Source organism: Grus americana, chromosome 1, assembly GCF_028858705.1.
Source record: "Grus americana isolate bGruAme1 chromosome 1, bGruAme1.mat, whole genome shotgun sequence".
NCBI lineage: Eukaryota > Metazoa > Chordata > Aves > Gruiformes > Gruidae > Grus > Grus americana.
The window spans coordinates 172,892,932-172,910,503 of record NC_072852.1 but is presented as its reverse complement, the minus strand read 5'-3'; the positions used below and the strand labels follow the sequence as shown (position 1 = coordinate 172,910,503).

The window sequence follows — 17,572 nt, the reverse complement described above, 5'->3', positions numbered from 1 at the left end:
TAAACACATCTAGTAAGTCTCAGACAGATATTAGATCCTTCCTTTACAATGTCTTTCAGGGAGTTTCTGAAATCCTTATTAAATGCACGAACAGAGGCTACTTCTCAGAAACCAGAGCTCTGTCATCATACAGGTTTATTTATTTTAAATCAGTGCACATGCTCCAGTCCTCATCGTCCTCACATTTGGCACACAGCAGAGTTAAGCATGCTTGATGTCATCCACTCTCAGTTGAAGAATCCCAGCTGAGAAGTTACCCAGAGAGCAGTCAGAGAAAGAAGTGGCAGGGACAGTGGGAAGCGATGGCTCAGCTGGACCAAAGGAATTCCAGCTACTCAGAAGTGCTCTTTTTCTGTTTTTGAGAAGCAGTCCCTCATGTATTCTGACACAGGATGTGATTCTAACTTGAAGCCCACACCACCAGTTTTCTGCAGGTGGATGTCTGAGCTTTGTATAAATAGGTCATGGAACCATTCTACTCACTGCCATATCTGCTTGACACCTGTAAGATGGCATAGCATTTAGTGAAGGTAAGAATGGGCCAATTTTTGACAATTAAGAACAGTAATTCTCAGATCTCTATTTCACCCACCTTACCTGCATACTTACTTCTCACTTCTACTTCTATTACTAATGCTTTTAAGATACAATAAAGTACTCATTCATCAAGAAATAAAATTAATCATGGGTTTAGGTGACGTTTCTATGATTTCTGAAGTTATTATTTTGAAACATAGTATTGTTTAAAACAAACCCAAAAAACTTACCTTTATTTTAGCAGTGTATTCACCTCTACCTCCAAAAAGACCAAGACCACCTAACAAAATATCAGTATCAGCACAGAAACGGATAGCTTCTACTGAGTGGGCTGAATAACCCCAGCCTCCTCCATGACCTGCAGAACACAAAATAAAAATAGAGTTAGTCTTTTATTCCACAAGTCTGATCAGCTTGTGCTATAAAGTTTTACTGTGTACATACTTTCAAATCTGTTAACAACACTATAGTCTTCTTTAGAATAAACTTTCATTACTGCTTGAGTCTCCTCTTCTGTATTTGCTACACCCATTTTTAAGTCCTGCATAGCAGCCAAAGTATCAAGACAACCTAAAAGAAAGCAAAAGCAAGAACGACTAAAAATTTCTAACTGTTGATTATAATCAGTGAAATGGAAATGAAAACTAGTTTAAAAGATCAAAGCAACATAACTGTTTTGTCCCTAAACCACACATATACTAACAAATATCATTACAGCTTTGATTAGGTCAGGGATCATTGCTGTAAAATCTCAAGGTTCGCTACTGAAAATTGATTTCATTTAAGTTTTTAATTTTCCAGAATAACCAAGAAATGTGATTAAATCTACTTTGCAACTTTTCCAGTGGTAAATAAATTACCAGCAACACCTTAATTATTATTTTTTTTTCCCTTTTTACATTTCCCTTATTACCAAAAAAGAGTTAAAGTAGTAACTGAATTATGGGCAGATTTCAGAGGCTTTGTAAAAGGCATTTTGTTTCATATACTTGGGTACCTAACGTGCCTTACTCTGACTCAGACACAAAAAAGTACTGTTCAAGTTAAAAGTTATCACATCTCTAACACACAACGAAGGGAGCAGGACAAGGAACTGATCACTCTTCACAATCAGCGAGCAAGTGAGCTAAAATAACTTCCAAAGCTGTGCTTTGAAGTGTTGAGTATGTTGCATATGGCCAGTTTATACATTAACACAGTGGGATTATTTTTTGTTTCGGTAGGCTTTTTAAAATATACAAGGAAATAATATTACTCTTAGCACCCCATTATACAAAACTGCCAAGAGTAAATTCTAATTTTACATAGTGCATTTACTTTAAAATAAAAATAGCTTATTTAAGAGCATTTTTTTCCTGTCTTTTGGAGACTCCAGGTTAACTTAATAGTACAGACTCTATTCTGCAGACTGTCCAAAAATATCATCTACGAAGGTCTCTTACTTTATTCTGCTGACCTCTAGTAGCAGGTTCCATCAGAACTCTAAAAATCATCTAGCATTGTTAAGATGGCAGAAGATCATTATTTTGATTAAAATTAATGGATATCGGCCAGATTATAAGTGTTAAGAGCAATGGTGAAAGATTACAAAGTAACTCAAAAAAAGTCAGAAAGCTGTTAGATTACAACTCATTTATACATTAAGTAATGATTCTTTATGCCATCTAAGCTTCTGACTCATCAACTATAAATGTATACCTAGAATGTGCAAAGCTGCGTGAGATCTGGTGGTTAGAGCTTTGGAACCTGTTGGTAGAGCAAGTTCTGGACTCAAAATACTACACCGGGATTGCATGTCTGGAGCTGAGGGAAGTCTGGAATCGGCAACTACCGCATTGTAACTCCACAGTTCCCTAGCATTTGGTCGAAACCTAGAGCAAGACAAAACAGAGTAAAAAAAAAACCCCTTTCGCCTACCGAAAAATACCAAAAAAAATCTAACTGATAAAATGTAAATGTAGATCTGTTAGTACAAACTGTTAAAATTGAACATCATTACACCAAATACATATAAACTTTACTAGCTTAACACACTAGCAAATGGAAAGACACAAAAACATTCTTACTGTAGTTCAAGTCAAACAATCATATTATGGGTTTACAAATTTCAGAAAATATTAGATACTTTTCAAAGCTAATAAATATTAAACCCGCATAATCTATTAGGAAACATGAAGTAACTAGCAAAATACTAGATATAATGGCAAATATGCTCAAAAATGATAAAGATGCCAAGTGAAAGTAAAAGGGTTACTCACCTTCAAATAAGAGTAAAAAGATCTTGAGAAATCCAACATATTTTGTTGGGGCTTTTTTAAAATGGGTAAAATCACCTTGTGAGTATTTAAGGGATTATAAAAAAGGCCAGCATAAACAAGGGAATACAAAGACTTTTTATACCATAGATTAACATGGAGAAAAAGAAAATGCAAAAAAAATAAAGTCTTTAATATCACTATGTAAAAGGAAGAAACAGTTAGAAGACATAGGCCTATGGGAGTGTTCTAAGTAAGTACAAAAGGAATTTTCACTTGGCACACTGTTCTAAAAATCCAAATGGGACTCAGATGGTCTAACTAATGGAGAAAGAACTGGTTTTAACTACAAATATTGTAAGAGACAATAGGTATTCAGGATTTCAATGAGTCAGCAATGTGCAAGTTTATACACACACACACACACGACATTATTTAACCACTTGAATTTCACTACTAACTGGAAAAAGTCACAAAAATGTGAAGAAAATCTTTAAAATCCATGTAATCAAGAATGCTGTCTCTCTGTACAGAGAAACTGTACCCTTCATTTAAACAGGCATGAAAAAAATGCCCAGGAATAATAATTAATATACCAAATATTTCACTGCTAATGGGCATAGTCATGAACATATCCCTTCTTTAGACTCTTTTAGTACTTTCTATTGAACAAGAATGGGATATAACACAGAAATAAATCTGCAGATTCCAAGAACCCATTCTTCAGTTAAGTATTTAAGCTCTAGATTTAGTTCTACAGTCCCCAAAATTTTGCAAGACAATAAAACACCTCAGCCCATGTTTACCTATAATATTTTTAACAGGTGACTTTGAACTTCCTCAAGCTGAATAATAATCACTTTAGTACATTACATTAATTTGAGTGTCATCCCCTTTTCTCCCCCGAAACTTGCTGCTTTCTCACGGCCATCGATAACTGCATTTTTTGTGAACTGAGTCTTTCAGTGTGTTTTAATCATGCTGATAATATCACAATTGAGAGCTTTCAGGGGAGTAATACTCTTCCTGATTTCAAATCTCATAATTTAAGTAAGAACTGGTACCCAGCTAATGAGATTCAAACAATCCAGGGGATGTGCATAATGCAGGACTACTGCCATACAAGGAACTTCAGAGGTCATAAAGGAACATGCCTAACAAATATGCATGCTTCAATGTTAAGTGGCTAGCAAGGTCTTGAATCTCAATTGTAGATGAAGACAGCCAAAGTAGGATGCAAGCAGCCTACGGACACAATGATCTTCTAAACATATAATCCTACATGATACTAACTCTTCTAGATGAATGCAGACTAGCTGGTTCCTTGCTTTATTCTAAGAGATTATTCTTGTTTTGCCTAAATCTTTAAACAGTTTAAACATCATCCATCACTTGCACTCAGATGATAGTTCAAATTTCTCTTCCAAATCTTGCCTAACATAGCTTTTAAATCATTACAGAAGAATTGGGTGTTATGATTCTGTTTTGGTACAACAGCTTATGATCTGCGCCTGCTCAAAGACTCCAATGAAAACAACCATTCCCAAAGACTGTGAAATACATACAACTGTAATTTGAATGTCTATGCCATTTAAATATCTTTATTTTGACCTCTCAGAATGTCAGAACTGAAGAGTATCATTACTCCATCTCTTCTCCTATTCAAGTCTGAATCACTAATGCCTAAGAGAAGGATGAAGATTTAAGACACAAGGTTGTAGAAGCTGGGTATGGCAAGAAAATTAAAATATGCAGTAAACTGTTAAGTAGATGGAGGAAAGTAAGGGAAAAAATAAAAAGAGTAAATAAGCAGGACAGATTGGGGTCCCTTACACATTGTGAGACTGGAATGAGAATGATGCAAAAAAGAAATTAAAAAAAAATCTGACAAGAGAATTTATTTGCTTTGAGCTTACTTGAACAAATCATCTGAAAAATGTGAAGAGAGATACATGGAAGACTAGAAACTGTTTTTCATTTACTGGGGAAATGAGCATAATCAAATGTCCGGCCTCCCCAAATATTTTTAAAAGGATTTCTATACTATGACTTTAATAGCTATAATCCACACTTGCCTCCAAATAACATCATAGACAGGATCCAGACACACACCAGAACCTTGAAGGTCTTCCTGCTCAGAATCATTGAATGTTTTGCAACTGCCATCTACTTTGTTTATCAGAAGACATTTAAAAGGAGGAGGTTCTGATATTGAAGCTGGTACCAGGCCTAGATCAGGGAGCAAAAACAGCAGAAAAACATGAAGAATCCACTCATTACGTGGCATTTTCTATGCATGAAGTATTGTAGGGAATAATACTTATACTGCTACAGCAAAAGGTAAACTGTAGTAAGATTTAAGTGCAAGAGAAATTTAGACTTCTCTTACATTCCTATTTTAATAAAAATTACATTTGATTTAATAAAATTACATTTCTAAAGGAGTTAAGATCACCACGTGCAGTGTAACTACAAAGAAAAAATATTTTAATTCCCTCCATTCACATTTTTGACTAGTTGCTCCTCTATTGTTCGCATGACCGACGCTACTTTTTTCTCCAATACTTCTATAAGCATTTAAAATATTCTAGAAAAGTTCTTGCCTATTATATGCCTGCTTGCAAATATCTCTGATGTAGCAAGCACATGAGAATTAATGAGAGCTTCATCGATCCGGAGAAAAGTCTGGTCTCCACTCGCTCCAATCCACGTTGCTTTGCGTCCATATTTTGAGCCTATATTAGGCATAGGTGCTGGTTTTGCATTCCAGTAGGGCATATCCAGAATTGGTCTACCAAGCTGACCTTTCTACAGAAAGAATGCAAGAATTAGTAAGTAACAGTAACTATACGTCTCAAAGATGAATAAGTTACTTTGATAGTTTCAACATACAAAATTCGCAAACCAAAAGAGAGAGCTTCCCACAAAATTAGAGTAACTGTTGCTTTTTCAAGCTAAGTGAAGCATTACATACTTAAATACAAGGGACAAGTTATTGACAGGTGTTGTCCTCCCTATTCAGTTAGGTTTTTGAATGAACTTTTTTTTTTTAAACACAACTCAAACTCTCCATGATGGATAACCCACCTTTCCACCTCCAGAATCAAATATAAAAGCATTTATTCTCCATCAATGCTCATTATCTAAATAACTTCAGTGCTCAACAAGAAATGAATTAATAGGACAAAAAAAAAAAAATCTACATTCAGATCCAGACAGTCTAAATTCCACTCAATTCTGAATTTACATGGACTGTAAGTCTTACAGTGCAAATAGCTCTTGAAAGTACCTAGAAATTGATTAGTACATCAAACTTGAGCTAAAAAGAGCATAAAGTGCCTAAGCAAGCACCTCTGCATATGCTCATTAACATCCTGACTTGGAGATTCAGGGCCTTATCTCCTATATACAACTAGTTACTGAGATATGGACCAACAGTTCTTATGCTGTACCTAAGTATACAGTAAGAACTGCTGCAATAGACCTGTTCAGACTCCACCTACCTCACTCAGGCAACGGAAATTCATCACAGGCTAATAAAATCAAGGTAAGGAAGAAGAAACATGCAGGTACAACAAATAGCCTCTATCCAGCATGTTACCCATCTCTCTTTCTACATAACACTGTACATAAAGTAAACTTAGTGAAGGTATTTTCACGTAACTTGCTTGCTTTTGAGTTTGTCTTGACTTCATGAGGCTTTCAACAAACTTTCAAGCATTACAATATTAAAACCAGATGCATAGAACAGGTGGTCTAAACATGATCTAAATTTATTTTTTCTTTTAGAAAAATAAAACCCCTCAGTCAACAGACAGGTTTTTAAATCCTATTTCTGAGAGTGAATTTTTTTTTTCAGGGGCCAAGTTTCACTGCAAGTCAACAAAGCTTAAACTTTTATGTGTCCGAGTCATTTTTGACAAAAACATGGACACCAAAGCTCTTTCTTAAAGTCTGAAAAACAACAAAATATTACCTAATGTAAGAGCCATCTTGTGGCACACAATTCAAAATATGATTTTCCAATTCTAAAATTTCAGTCTTCACCTTTTTAAATTTTTTTTGTAAAAAGACTGATTTCAAAAGGTGCAATTTCTCTCACGTTGTGTTTGGCAGTACATAGTTTTTAAGTGTATAAAAATAACTCAATACCTATATTCCAGATTTTGCAAAAAAGGACAGCAGTGGGAAAGCACAAAAAAAAGATGACGCTGGAGAGATTGCAGTGAGGGGATATTTGTAAAGACAAGGAGGCACAAAGGCCTAAACTCAGGACGAAGGAGAACTAAATGATGTTGAAGTGCTTATTCAGTGAACACAAGAACAGATTCCACATGGACATAGGAGAATATACACCATGTGGATATGAGAGAAGAATACCAGAGCTATGCTGTGTCTACTGAGCAATAATCTCCCCTGAAGTGTAAGCGTAACTTCTGCAACTCATTGCCGTTTCTATAAAAGAAAACAGGACACTTCTTTTTTTCTGATGAATGCAGACAGACAGGTAATAGAATATGCAATAGTTACTTATTAGCAAATGAGCTTGCAACAGTAAGAGTTAGAGAAAACTGGTGCACCTTATAAAATAACCCAGTTCTAAATCACCATTTTCATTAAAATATAAAAACCACCAAGAATTTGTGGCATCACGCTTTTCTAACCACAACAATATTAAAGGCCACATTTTTAAACATAACAGACAGAAAAGACATGTAGAAGTCATGAGTAGTTCTATAAAAGCAAGCACAAGCAAACAGTTTCGAAAAGTCTTTGAATAATACATTAACTACTAGCTTATTCCCATATATAAATATTATTATTTTCTTACTGAGAAACTTCCAAATGTGAAAACCTGGCCATCCATTAAGAGAATAGCTGTATGGTTGCTCCCAGCAGTAACTTGTGTACTAGGACCTGGTAATGCTTGCACCAAAGTGGGACATCCCCTATATGAAAATAAATTAATTTTATATCAATACATGCTTACACAACATTTAACACATGCATTTGTATTATAAGGATTTCAGTCACTGTGAAATATATTCACTATGTTCACATACCATATGGAACCAGAGTTAAGCAACATCTTACATATTAAATGAACAGAGGTTTGAAAGACTGTACCGGATATTTAAGTTTATGCCCTCTTGTTACAGGTAGCCAGATCAATTACTCTCTCTCTTCAGTTAAACTCAGAAATTAGCACAGAATAATAATGGTTAATTGAATATAAAACTGTAGGATTACATTAATGTTACTGTAGTTACACTTATATGTATATAAAATATATTGCACTGAACTGTAGAAGTAAAAGAATTCTGTAGCGAGGATGCTGGTTAAGCACTTAACAAAATTGTTTGCATTATGAAGCAATCGAAGCCTTAATGTAGTTGGTACCCTAGTACAATTACCAGAAGCAATATTGATACATCCCTCCTGAGATCACTGTCCAGGGAATTACACAAGAAAGAGAAGGTCTACCCATCTCCATCAGCTTTCTAAAGGAAAGTAAGGCATTAAAAAACTGCTTTCCATCAAACTCAGACTCAAGAAAGAACAAACCTCTCCAAACTATTTTCCAGAAAGATCTGAAAAAGTCTAATCCATGTGACTCCCAAATATGGACAGGTGTAAGAAAAAAAAAATTTGCATTGCAGTAAAAATGAAGGAAAAAAAACCCCCAATAGTATAATCAAGAAGCAAAGAAAAAAAATGTGAAGTGATGACTTAGAACAGAAACAGCAGAAAAGATAAAAAAAGAAGTATGAGATACTAAAATTTTTGTCTCAACCCCAAAGTGAACAGGAGCCTACAAGAACTGTACTAGACTTTGAATTCCATAATGAATGTCTACCTAGACTTCAAATTTATTGTGGACTTAGAAAGACTGTGTATTTGAAGAACAAATTATTCCCAAATAACTCTGTTTGGGAACCTGACCTCGGAGAACAGCAGCGCTATTTAAACTTACTTTTTTAAACATGCACTTTCAAAAGTAATCTAAAATAAGAACAGGTTGTCCTGTGCTGGAATAACAAAAGTGTCAGCCTACAGTTACCTAGTGATTGTTTAGCAGCTGATGCGCTAAAAGATGGATTACTTGCATGTTCTGGTTTTGCCTGAATTGTAGGTAAAACAGAAGTCAAGAAAGTAGGAGGAAGGAGAGGCATCGTGTGTTCAGTATGGAAAGGGGAGATGGGAAGATGTGAACATTGGGGAATGTGGAACAGAGGAACATAGCATGAATACAGGCTGATGATCTGAAGGAGGGGGAACACATGCCTACAGAAAGAAATTATTCCTTTGTGGTGAATGAAGTTTCCAGTGGGTGACTGTAGTAGAGATGGAGAGACTGAAGGGCAAAGTCTTGTAGAGGATGCACAACATGACATTCATAAATTTAGAAGCCTTTATTGGTCTATAGGCACACGAGTTTGGACATCAGTAGGATTATACACAGACACACGGAGCAAAGTTTAGCAGCACCAATGATGAAATACTTTAAAAAAACAGAAAAGATATTACATTGGCCTCCTATTAATTTTAAGGAAGCTCAAAAAAAACCCCCTAACTGAAGCAGAAACAAAATGTAATTAAGAACTAATCCAAAAACATTCCTGTTAAAGGGAAATATTTTTATTCAAGTTTTTTTTCTCTCCCTCAAAATTATGATGGCTGCAGGCACAGAATTATCAATCCTATGCTTTTAAAAAAAGTGCACATTTCATCTCTTTGATGCATAAAAGTTAAGCTATTATCACCAAAACTATTTATCTTGCTGTTTTGCCAACTGAATCTATCAGCAATGTTATCTGAATGCTGTGTATGATACTCCCTTGGGAGCAGCAGAGCAAAACTGGACAAGCAATTAATGTAGAGAGATGTAATACGTTATCTTCTTAAATAGCTCTTTTCTTAAGATCACCCAGCTTTTGGAATGGTCAGCTACAGTGTATCAACTAAAGAAATGAACAGGAAAAAACTTAAGACATTTAACTACGCCAAAAAAAAAAGTTACAGAAAAATAGCTTTCACTTCATAAAAGGAGGAGGGATTTGGAAAAATAAGCCAGTTTGACTGATGTGTATGGAATTTAAAACCTGTGATACTATTGAGTATTTCCCTATCCCTCAAAGTCAACACTGAAAATCTCAGCATAGACATTGAAGTCTGAGACACCCTTTGGACAATGTTTTGGCAACCAGGGTTTCTCCATTTGAATGGGAGAAAGCAAGAAGTACTCTTCTGGGATGGAGTTGAAGGAGACACTGGTGTCACAGATTCTTTGGCTTCTGGATATGACACAGGTCAATCACAAAAGACCAACGTCAACTATATGGAAAGTAACCACAGATCCCTTGTGAAAATACAATATTGCTGAATGAAAAGCAGCAGATGTACATGCATCAGCTAACTCAGGATCCTGCAGAAGGTCCAAAACGCATTTTGGCTGTCCACACCAAAACCCTCTTCCATCCTGAAAGGGAAACATTTCTGGCAGCAGACACCGTCTTTGAAAACTCGTCCCCGCATTAACTGTTCAAACAATCGCTGTCCACGGTACTTATCCAGGCAACCACGTCCAGCAAGATGTCATGTGGGGCAGCTGACCGTGGTGCTGCAAATTCAGGTTCACCACGGGCCATTATGGTGTAGCGTGTAAAAGGAAACCACTAGTAACTCCCACCAATTGCAGGCAGAGTTGCACAGTATGGAGTTAAAAAGAAAATGGAGCATTTTTAGAGGTAACTGGAAGTTTGGTGAAAAGATGTAAGACTTGCACTCCACTGCAAAAATAATCAGATAATGCACCTAGAAACATGGTCCTATCAAAGGTGATGGAACACATTTTTTTCCTAGAGATATTGATAGGATATAGTCTCTACACCATGTCTTCAAACAGAACATAGCTGACTGTCCACAGAAGGTCTGCTGAGTTTTTCTCCCTGTTATTGTGATTTTTCTTCCACAGGTTCAACATCAGGATTGGCTTACTTCAGTCATTCCATTTCCAGAGCTTGACTGCCAGATCATGTGCTTGTTCAAGTCCACAGTTTGTACAAGAAATGCAGGCAAATTTTGAACAATAACAGAAAGATCCTGGAGTTTTAAGTCCCAGCTTCTTGAGAGAAGCATCAGCAACAAACAGGCCTTTGCTTACCTGAACACAAGACATGTTACTTTTCACCAAGACTATATACTGCAAAGCATTTCTTGCTTCCACTGAGTTTCTATTCACCAGCATCTAATTTGAGGAGAACATAAGCAGAGACTGACAAATCCTTCATGTAGTGAATAGCTCATCAACATTTGTCACTGTGGATTTTACAACAGAAATCCTATGCAGACTAGCTGAATGGCTCCGGCATACTGATACGGAAAAAATCTAGATCACTTGCATTTTTAAGTGGTCCACCTGTGAATGGCTGAAGTCTTTGCTGGAGAAAAAACACCACCACGTGCATGTTTGCTTGGTCCTCCACACCATTTCAGTGCTATTAATGGTTTATTGAGAATCACATCATCCTGTTCATCTGCTCTTTTGTGTGCCTGTGCGCATAAAAAATAGCCTGAAGTCCTTCTAGGGCATGTAATATGCCTTGTTCCTACTGAAGGAGTAGGAGGAATTTGTGGTGTTTACCATACTTTAATAGAGGAGTCCAGAATCCCCTTAAGGGGAAGGTTATGTCTGGACAGGTGAACAGAATTCCAAGTAGTTAAGCATTTTCAAGACTTTTTGAAATATAGGAAAGGCTAAGTCATCAATTGCTGCCTAAGAACTTCCATCATTGCTTCATCTGGCAATGCAGATGGCTCCCTCAGATGAAAATGAGAATTCCTGCATTCTCCCTGACAGCTCTTGTTTTCAGGCGCTCCCATATTCAGATATACTAGCTAGGCTGCCTAAGTATTACTTCAGGTTTGGGGTTTTTTTTTTCTCCCTCCTCTCTCTCTCTCCTGGCAACATAGTAGAGGATCAGTTCCTGCATTCAGAAGATGATGGTCTTCCTGAGGTCAATACAGGCAATGTGACACACTGCATGACTGACATACCACTGACCTGGCTGGAGCTGGCCATCTGAGCACCACTGCGTCCCAACTGAGGTGGAACTCTGCATAAGGATTCCCTGTTTCCTTCTCTGAATCCCTTACTGTGAGGACAGAGGAGAGATCTCTACTTAAAGCTGGAAAAAGAAGTACATCAATGAGGAAATCATCATTTGAATGATGGTGCTAAACAGCAATATAGTACTACAGCCAGTTTTCATGCACAGGACACACTCCAAATTTCTTCCAGGCTTTTTTCAGACACTGTCTAGGGTCTGTTATAGAATGATACAAAGGTCAGTGCCAAGTCACTTGTATCTCCTCAGCTTCTAGGCCTGGTCAAGCACTATCCTTTGGCACGGGATGTTTCATGTTGTCTTCTGGGATCTCACTTGGAACTACACTTAGTCCCCATCCAGTTGCTGTCTAAATAAGCAACAGATGTGTGGTTTACTGCCTGAAATTCTGACAGATACAGCAAATAGCTCCGATGCCTTCAGAAAAGCCAAGTGATTTCATCAAAGTTGGAAATAGGAGATGGTAAGTTATCAGTACAAATGCCACTGCTGTTTGTACATCTTCAGTCTTTAAGACAGAAACTGGCCTTATTCTAGTAGTGACTTGAATTGCCAGCTAAAGCAATTGTAGCTTGGAACACGTATCCAGGAATTTCCAGGAATGAAAAACAGAGTACTTATCTGTGATATGGCTCTACCATCAGCAGAAACACAGACTGCATTCACTAGTCCAATGCAAACTGAGTAGGGGTAACAGTTTAGAGACTGCCATGAGGTACAGCAGTCAATACAAAGTAACACTTCCAGTAAACTTTCTTTCTTCCTTCCCTCTCCCCCTTTTATTTAGTGAATGCAATGAAAGTTTTAAGATGATGAAGATTTCTTCAGAAACTTGACAAAAAGAAAAGAAATTATTTGGAAGTCTCCAAAGAGATTAGGAGGGTAGATGTTCAGTAATTTTCATCTCACTGCTATAAGAGAAATGACAGAACTGAAGACAGGTCATGGATGCTCCACTCTGTATGACTTTTACATAAGGATACTGGGCATTACTGGACATATATAAAGCTTCAATGATCCCTGCTATTCAAAAATCACATCTTATGTGTCATATGGTATATGTACGTGCCCAAAGAACAATATTATTACATTTCCTTTTATGGCAGGACACTGATTTTTTTTTTTTTTTTTTTACTTAATGACTAGATAAGATACTAAGGATGAGACTGAGCTTCACATTGAAGGCACCTATATTTAATTATCTATGCTCTCACTGTAGTGAATGGAGACCAAGCCCATAAAGTTTACAGAGCTACCAAGTATACTTAAAGTAGATAAGTAGTAGGTGGTTAGTCAAATACCTCTCCACACTCTGTTGACTTCTCTATTTCCATTGACCGAAAGAAGGCACAAAACATTCTCATGCTGACATCAAAAATAAGTGTCTACAAAATGCAGCTGAGACTCAAGCTTAGTGACTTCATTTTGGACATTAATAATATACAAAAATGAGATTTTATAAAAACTGAACTACTGCCAATAGTGTAACAGAAACTGGTTAATCTAGGTTTACAACATCATACTGTTTGAATTATTGCATATGTAGTATTTTACAGAAATGGTGAAATCTTAATGATATTTCAATGTTATTCTCTCATATACGTAGGGAGAATTGAAGAGACAGAAGCAGTTAAAATTGAATTATCAAAGCTATGTTAATAACTATGCACAGAAGTCTTTGTGCATTACGCTAATTTATACAGTACAACAGTACTGTTACTGTATCTATATCCAGGGAGTTATGGGGAATAAGTGCAGAGTAAGAGCTTATCAACTTTATTTGGACAATATTTGAGTTTTCACATTTGCTAGCTACAGAGAAACAGAAATTTAGCCACTTTTTATGCAGCAGTAGAGCAATATACAATGACGACCTTTAATTACCAGCTCACCTGGAATTAACATCACCGTGTCCAAGTTGCCCATGCTGCCCATACCCAAATGTGTAAACATCACCATTCTCCATCAAAACCACTGCAAAACAAACAAAAAAGCAAAATGTTTTTCTAACACATGCACATGTTAAGATGGCGCTGCACCAGTGCTGGTTAGCCTTTCTGAACAGCACAGTTAACAATCCCTACTGAAACACTAAGAGATCTATGCCAGATTCCACAACTCATCACAGCTGGCATCTCTATGCAGGGCTAGAGCTGTGCCATGCAGATGTGTTCGAATGACCCAAAAATTGCTTAAAAGCTCTGATGTAATTCAATATATGATACTTCTAGTCCTTTTCACTGTTGAAGGACAGTGTAGTAGGCTACAAAATTATACTGCAATCTTTTCAACCTTTAACACTCCTGTGCACATCCTTACTGAAAATTAAACAAAAAGCAGTGAAAACATATATGACACCATTAAAAAAAACTAACAAAAATTCTGCACAATAATTAATATTGATTTATTTGTTTTTACCTGAATGGTGAAATCCACAACTGACTTGCACAGCTCGCAGTTCACAGTCAAAGCGGACAGCCCCTGGTGGATAGGTTGTGATTTTGCTGGCATCCTTCTCACCTCTGTCTCCACTTCCGTCTATAAACAAAACTTGTAATTATGTCCCATGTCTTTTAAAAGAGTTATATTAGAAGAATGAATAAAACAAGAATAGTAAATAACTCCCCACCCCGCCATTTGTAAGGTAGGAGAAAGAACTCTCAGAACAGCAAGCGAGACAGCTCAAAATGTGGCATCAAAGTAGATGTAAAAGATGACAGAAACTCTGCTTCTAAACAACTTACTACAAAGTTACACACTGGGAAATATCACATCCTCTAAAGCAGAAACTTTCAAAGAGCAGACAAAAATGACTAGCAAACCAGGAAATTCAAACAACTTCAGAAGTTTTGCTTAATAACCACTGCTTTCATTCTTTAATAAAGTAGACAGAAAGCGCTGTAGTTAAACTCAACAGACATAGCCTGGTCTATTTTTTCAGTTACTAATTGTTAAGGGTTCTACTTGATTTCAACTTGGCCATATAGCCAAGTTATGTTTTACATAACTAATAATTACTCGAGCAGCTCATTTCTAACAATGCTGACACAGTCACTACTAGCATGTGTGTTTCCTGCCCATTTAAGATGCATTTTTAGACTTTGTTTCTGTGATTTCTTTTAGTAAGTATGAAGTGCATTACTGGTTCCTAAAGTCAAACTGCTCTTGAATCAGATAAAAGCACTGAAGTGACAAATAAGTGTATTATTTATTAACTACTTGAAAGCCACTATCTTCTCCAGAAATTGGAATGTTTACGTCATCTAACAATTACACTACAATTAAACTATATGGTCACAGCGTCACAAAGACAAGTGGTTTCATAATACTAGCGGAGAACCAACATGACAGAAATAAACAACATGCTCATCACCATTAAAATACCTATACCTGTGTAGAAAATGGGCAATGAAAGCTCTAAGAAAGTGCATTTTCACAATGAAAAATTTCGTATGTGACTTCAGTCACACTTTCTCTAGCATAGAGAAATGAGAGAAAACACATGAAGTGATAAATAACTGTACATTCCATATTCTGTGATAATTCTGACCGATTACTGATTTATTAACAAAACTGACACAGGGAAACAATTGCTGCTCAAAGCATTCAAAGTGTTGTTAATTTAGATCTATATTTATAATCTCTACACATTTTCCTGAATAATCATTAGTGGAAGTCTGAGACTTCATTATTCATTTTGTGCAGCACAGCACTTAGAGACTTAAAAATTCTTTAGACTTAAAATATAATTCTGTTTTCATACATATTGCTCAAACTTTCTTTCATTTTTATTGCATTGAAACTGCTGATACAGTAAAGTCATTTCATCACTTTTATTACAAAACAGTTTTAACAAGTCTTACTGTTCTGGAAATAAAGCTCTTTTCTAGTGATGACCAAGTACAGAAATTATATAAAGCTCTGTGTAGTTTACATCTGTCAAAGGAACAGCGCGTATAGGTATTAGGTAATGCTTTTGAAGAGTTAGGTTTAATAGCATAGGTAAAGAATCCCTTTGAAAATGTGGGTGCCTTTCATCAAAAAGAATGACACTTGCAGTACATGTTGGGTATGCGTGAAATGCAGACATGGTAGAGGAATTGTCTGGCTTTAAGAACTGCCATGGGTTTTTTGAGTTTTTTCCAACAGTGTCAGTTGTGTACTACCAGACTGCATGCACATTAGAAGTAGTGTTTCTGAAAGTCTGTCTGCAGCTTGTTTTGTATTAACAACAAAAGCAAATACAAAGAGACAGAACCACTATTTAACAACAAACCCCCCTGAAAACACAGAATTTTTCCTCTCAGCCATGTAATTCTGCCTTAACATGCTCCTAGTATTTTAGTTAACAATTTGGCTATTTCTCAAGTACCTTTGAACTTTTCATGCCTACTTTTGCATTAAACTCTACATGCCAAAGTAATCAGGAGATGGTTCTAAGGGCTAATATTGCCACCAGAATTATTTATTCAGCAAGCAGCCTACTATAGTTGAGGATTATTGTTTTCTCAAATGATAAATAGGTGATATTGCTTTTAAAAAAAGATGATTCTAGATACATTCCCATTTTTTCCAAAGTTGCAAATGAAAGCATAACACCTTATTACCCTTAAGGAAACACTAAATACTACTGCTCAAGATGTAGAGACAAGTACATTCACACAAAACAAATTCTGCAATTCCTTATCCGAGAAGTAAGTTTATTTTAAGGAAAAAGTTTTACAGAGTTGGCATTTTCAAATTCCAGAGCTAACTTCTCAAAGCCTATAACAATGCAGGCATGGAAGCAACTGACTTCCATACATATCTTACTTTGTGTAAGTGTGAAATTTCCAAACTGAAAATTGAACTCCTCTCAGCCTTCTTTGGGTGGTTAGTAACTGTCATGAGTTTTGATAAGCACTCTAAAATAATTTCTGTGCTTTAATTACAAAACCCTTGTAACTAAAAAAAGTAAGATTCAGCTAGTCTGGCTTAGGGAAAAAAAGGTCTTTTGACTAAAATATACAAAACTAAATAGAATATCACTACTTACTTTTACAACAATACTTTTGGGCTATATTGTTCATCTGTATACTCCATTACATGGCCAAGGCATACCATATTTTTCTAACAACACTGGCCAGGAGAACAAAGTTCTACAAGCTCTTACACTTAGAGATAAGGCTGCAAATAAATTGTGTCATCCCCTTTCCTCTTGGTACTTTCACAGAGTCAACGTTTTTTTTAGGTACATGAGCAAAAGGCAGATGTAGAAAGCTTATTCACACGTATCTCGAGTAACAATTGTAACTATGGAGATACATGCTTGCTTTTCTTCAAACAATTATGCACATATTCATTTCATTAGAAGTAGTATCAAAACAACTGCTCCTAAAAGGGAAGCATAGAAATAAAGACTACTGAAGCAGAGACTCTTCTGGTTGAATGAATGGAAGCTTGTAAGCAGCGCAAGATAGTACTTCCAGTGCTATCCAACTGGACTAGCACTGAACAGAAACTCAGACTCTTTCATCTCTAAAACAGAAGAAAGCACCAAGGAAAAGCTCCAAAGTGCTTCCGGCTGTCAACAATGAGGCGTGGCCTCCATGAACAACTTCACAATGATGGGTTTTCATCTTGGTTACCTTATAAAGTTGGAGAAGGAAAGAG

The 17,572-nt window shown here is 36.3% G+C and overlaps 1 protein-coding gene across 16 annotated transcripts in view; it reads right to left on the bottom strand.

Moving 5' to 3' along the window:
* The window catches only part of MYCBP2 (MYC binding protein 2), a 205,067-nt gene that overhangs the window by 112,600 nt on the left and 74,895 nt on the right, over nucleotides 1-17,572 (bottom strand). For all 16 annotated transcript variants that reach the window (XM_054825908.1, XM_054825926.1, XM_054825935.1 and 13 more), the window contains 8 exons: nucleotides 14,339-14,458; nucleotides 13,813-13,894; nucleotides 7,624-7,741; nucleotides 5,396-5,600; nucleotides 4,868-5,021; nucleotides 2,236-2,408; nucleotides 982-1,107; nucleotides 768-895 (listed from right to left, as the gene is read on the bottom strand). In XM_054825908.1, the coding sequence (XP_054681883.1) occupies nucleotides 768-895; nucleotides 982-1,107; nucleotides 2,236-2,408; nucleotides 4,868-5,021; nucleotides 5,396-5,600; nucleotides 7,624-7,741; nucleotides 13,813-13,894; nucleotides 14,339-14,458 (1,106 nt within the window). The remainder of the gene's footprint in view (nucleotides 1-767; nucleotides 896-981; nucleotides 1,108-2,235; nucleotides 2,409-4,867; nucleotides 5,022-5,395; nucleotides 5,601-7,623; nucleotides 7,742-13,812; nucleotides 13,895-14,338; nucleotides 14,459-17,572) is intronic.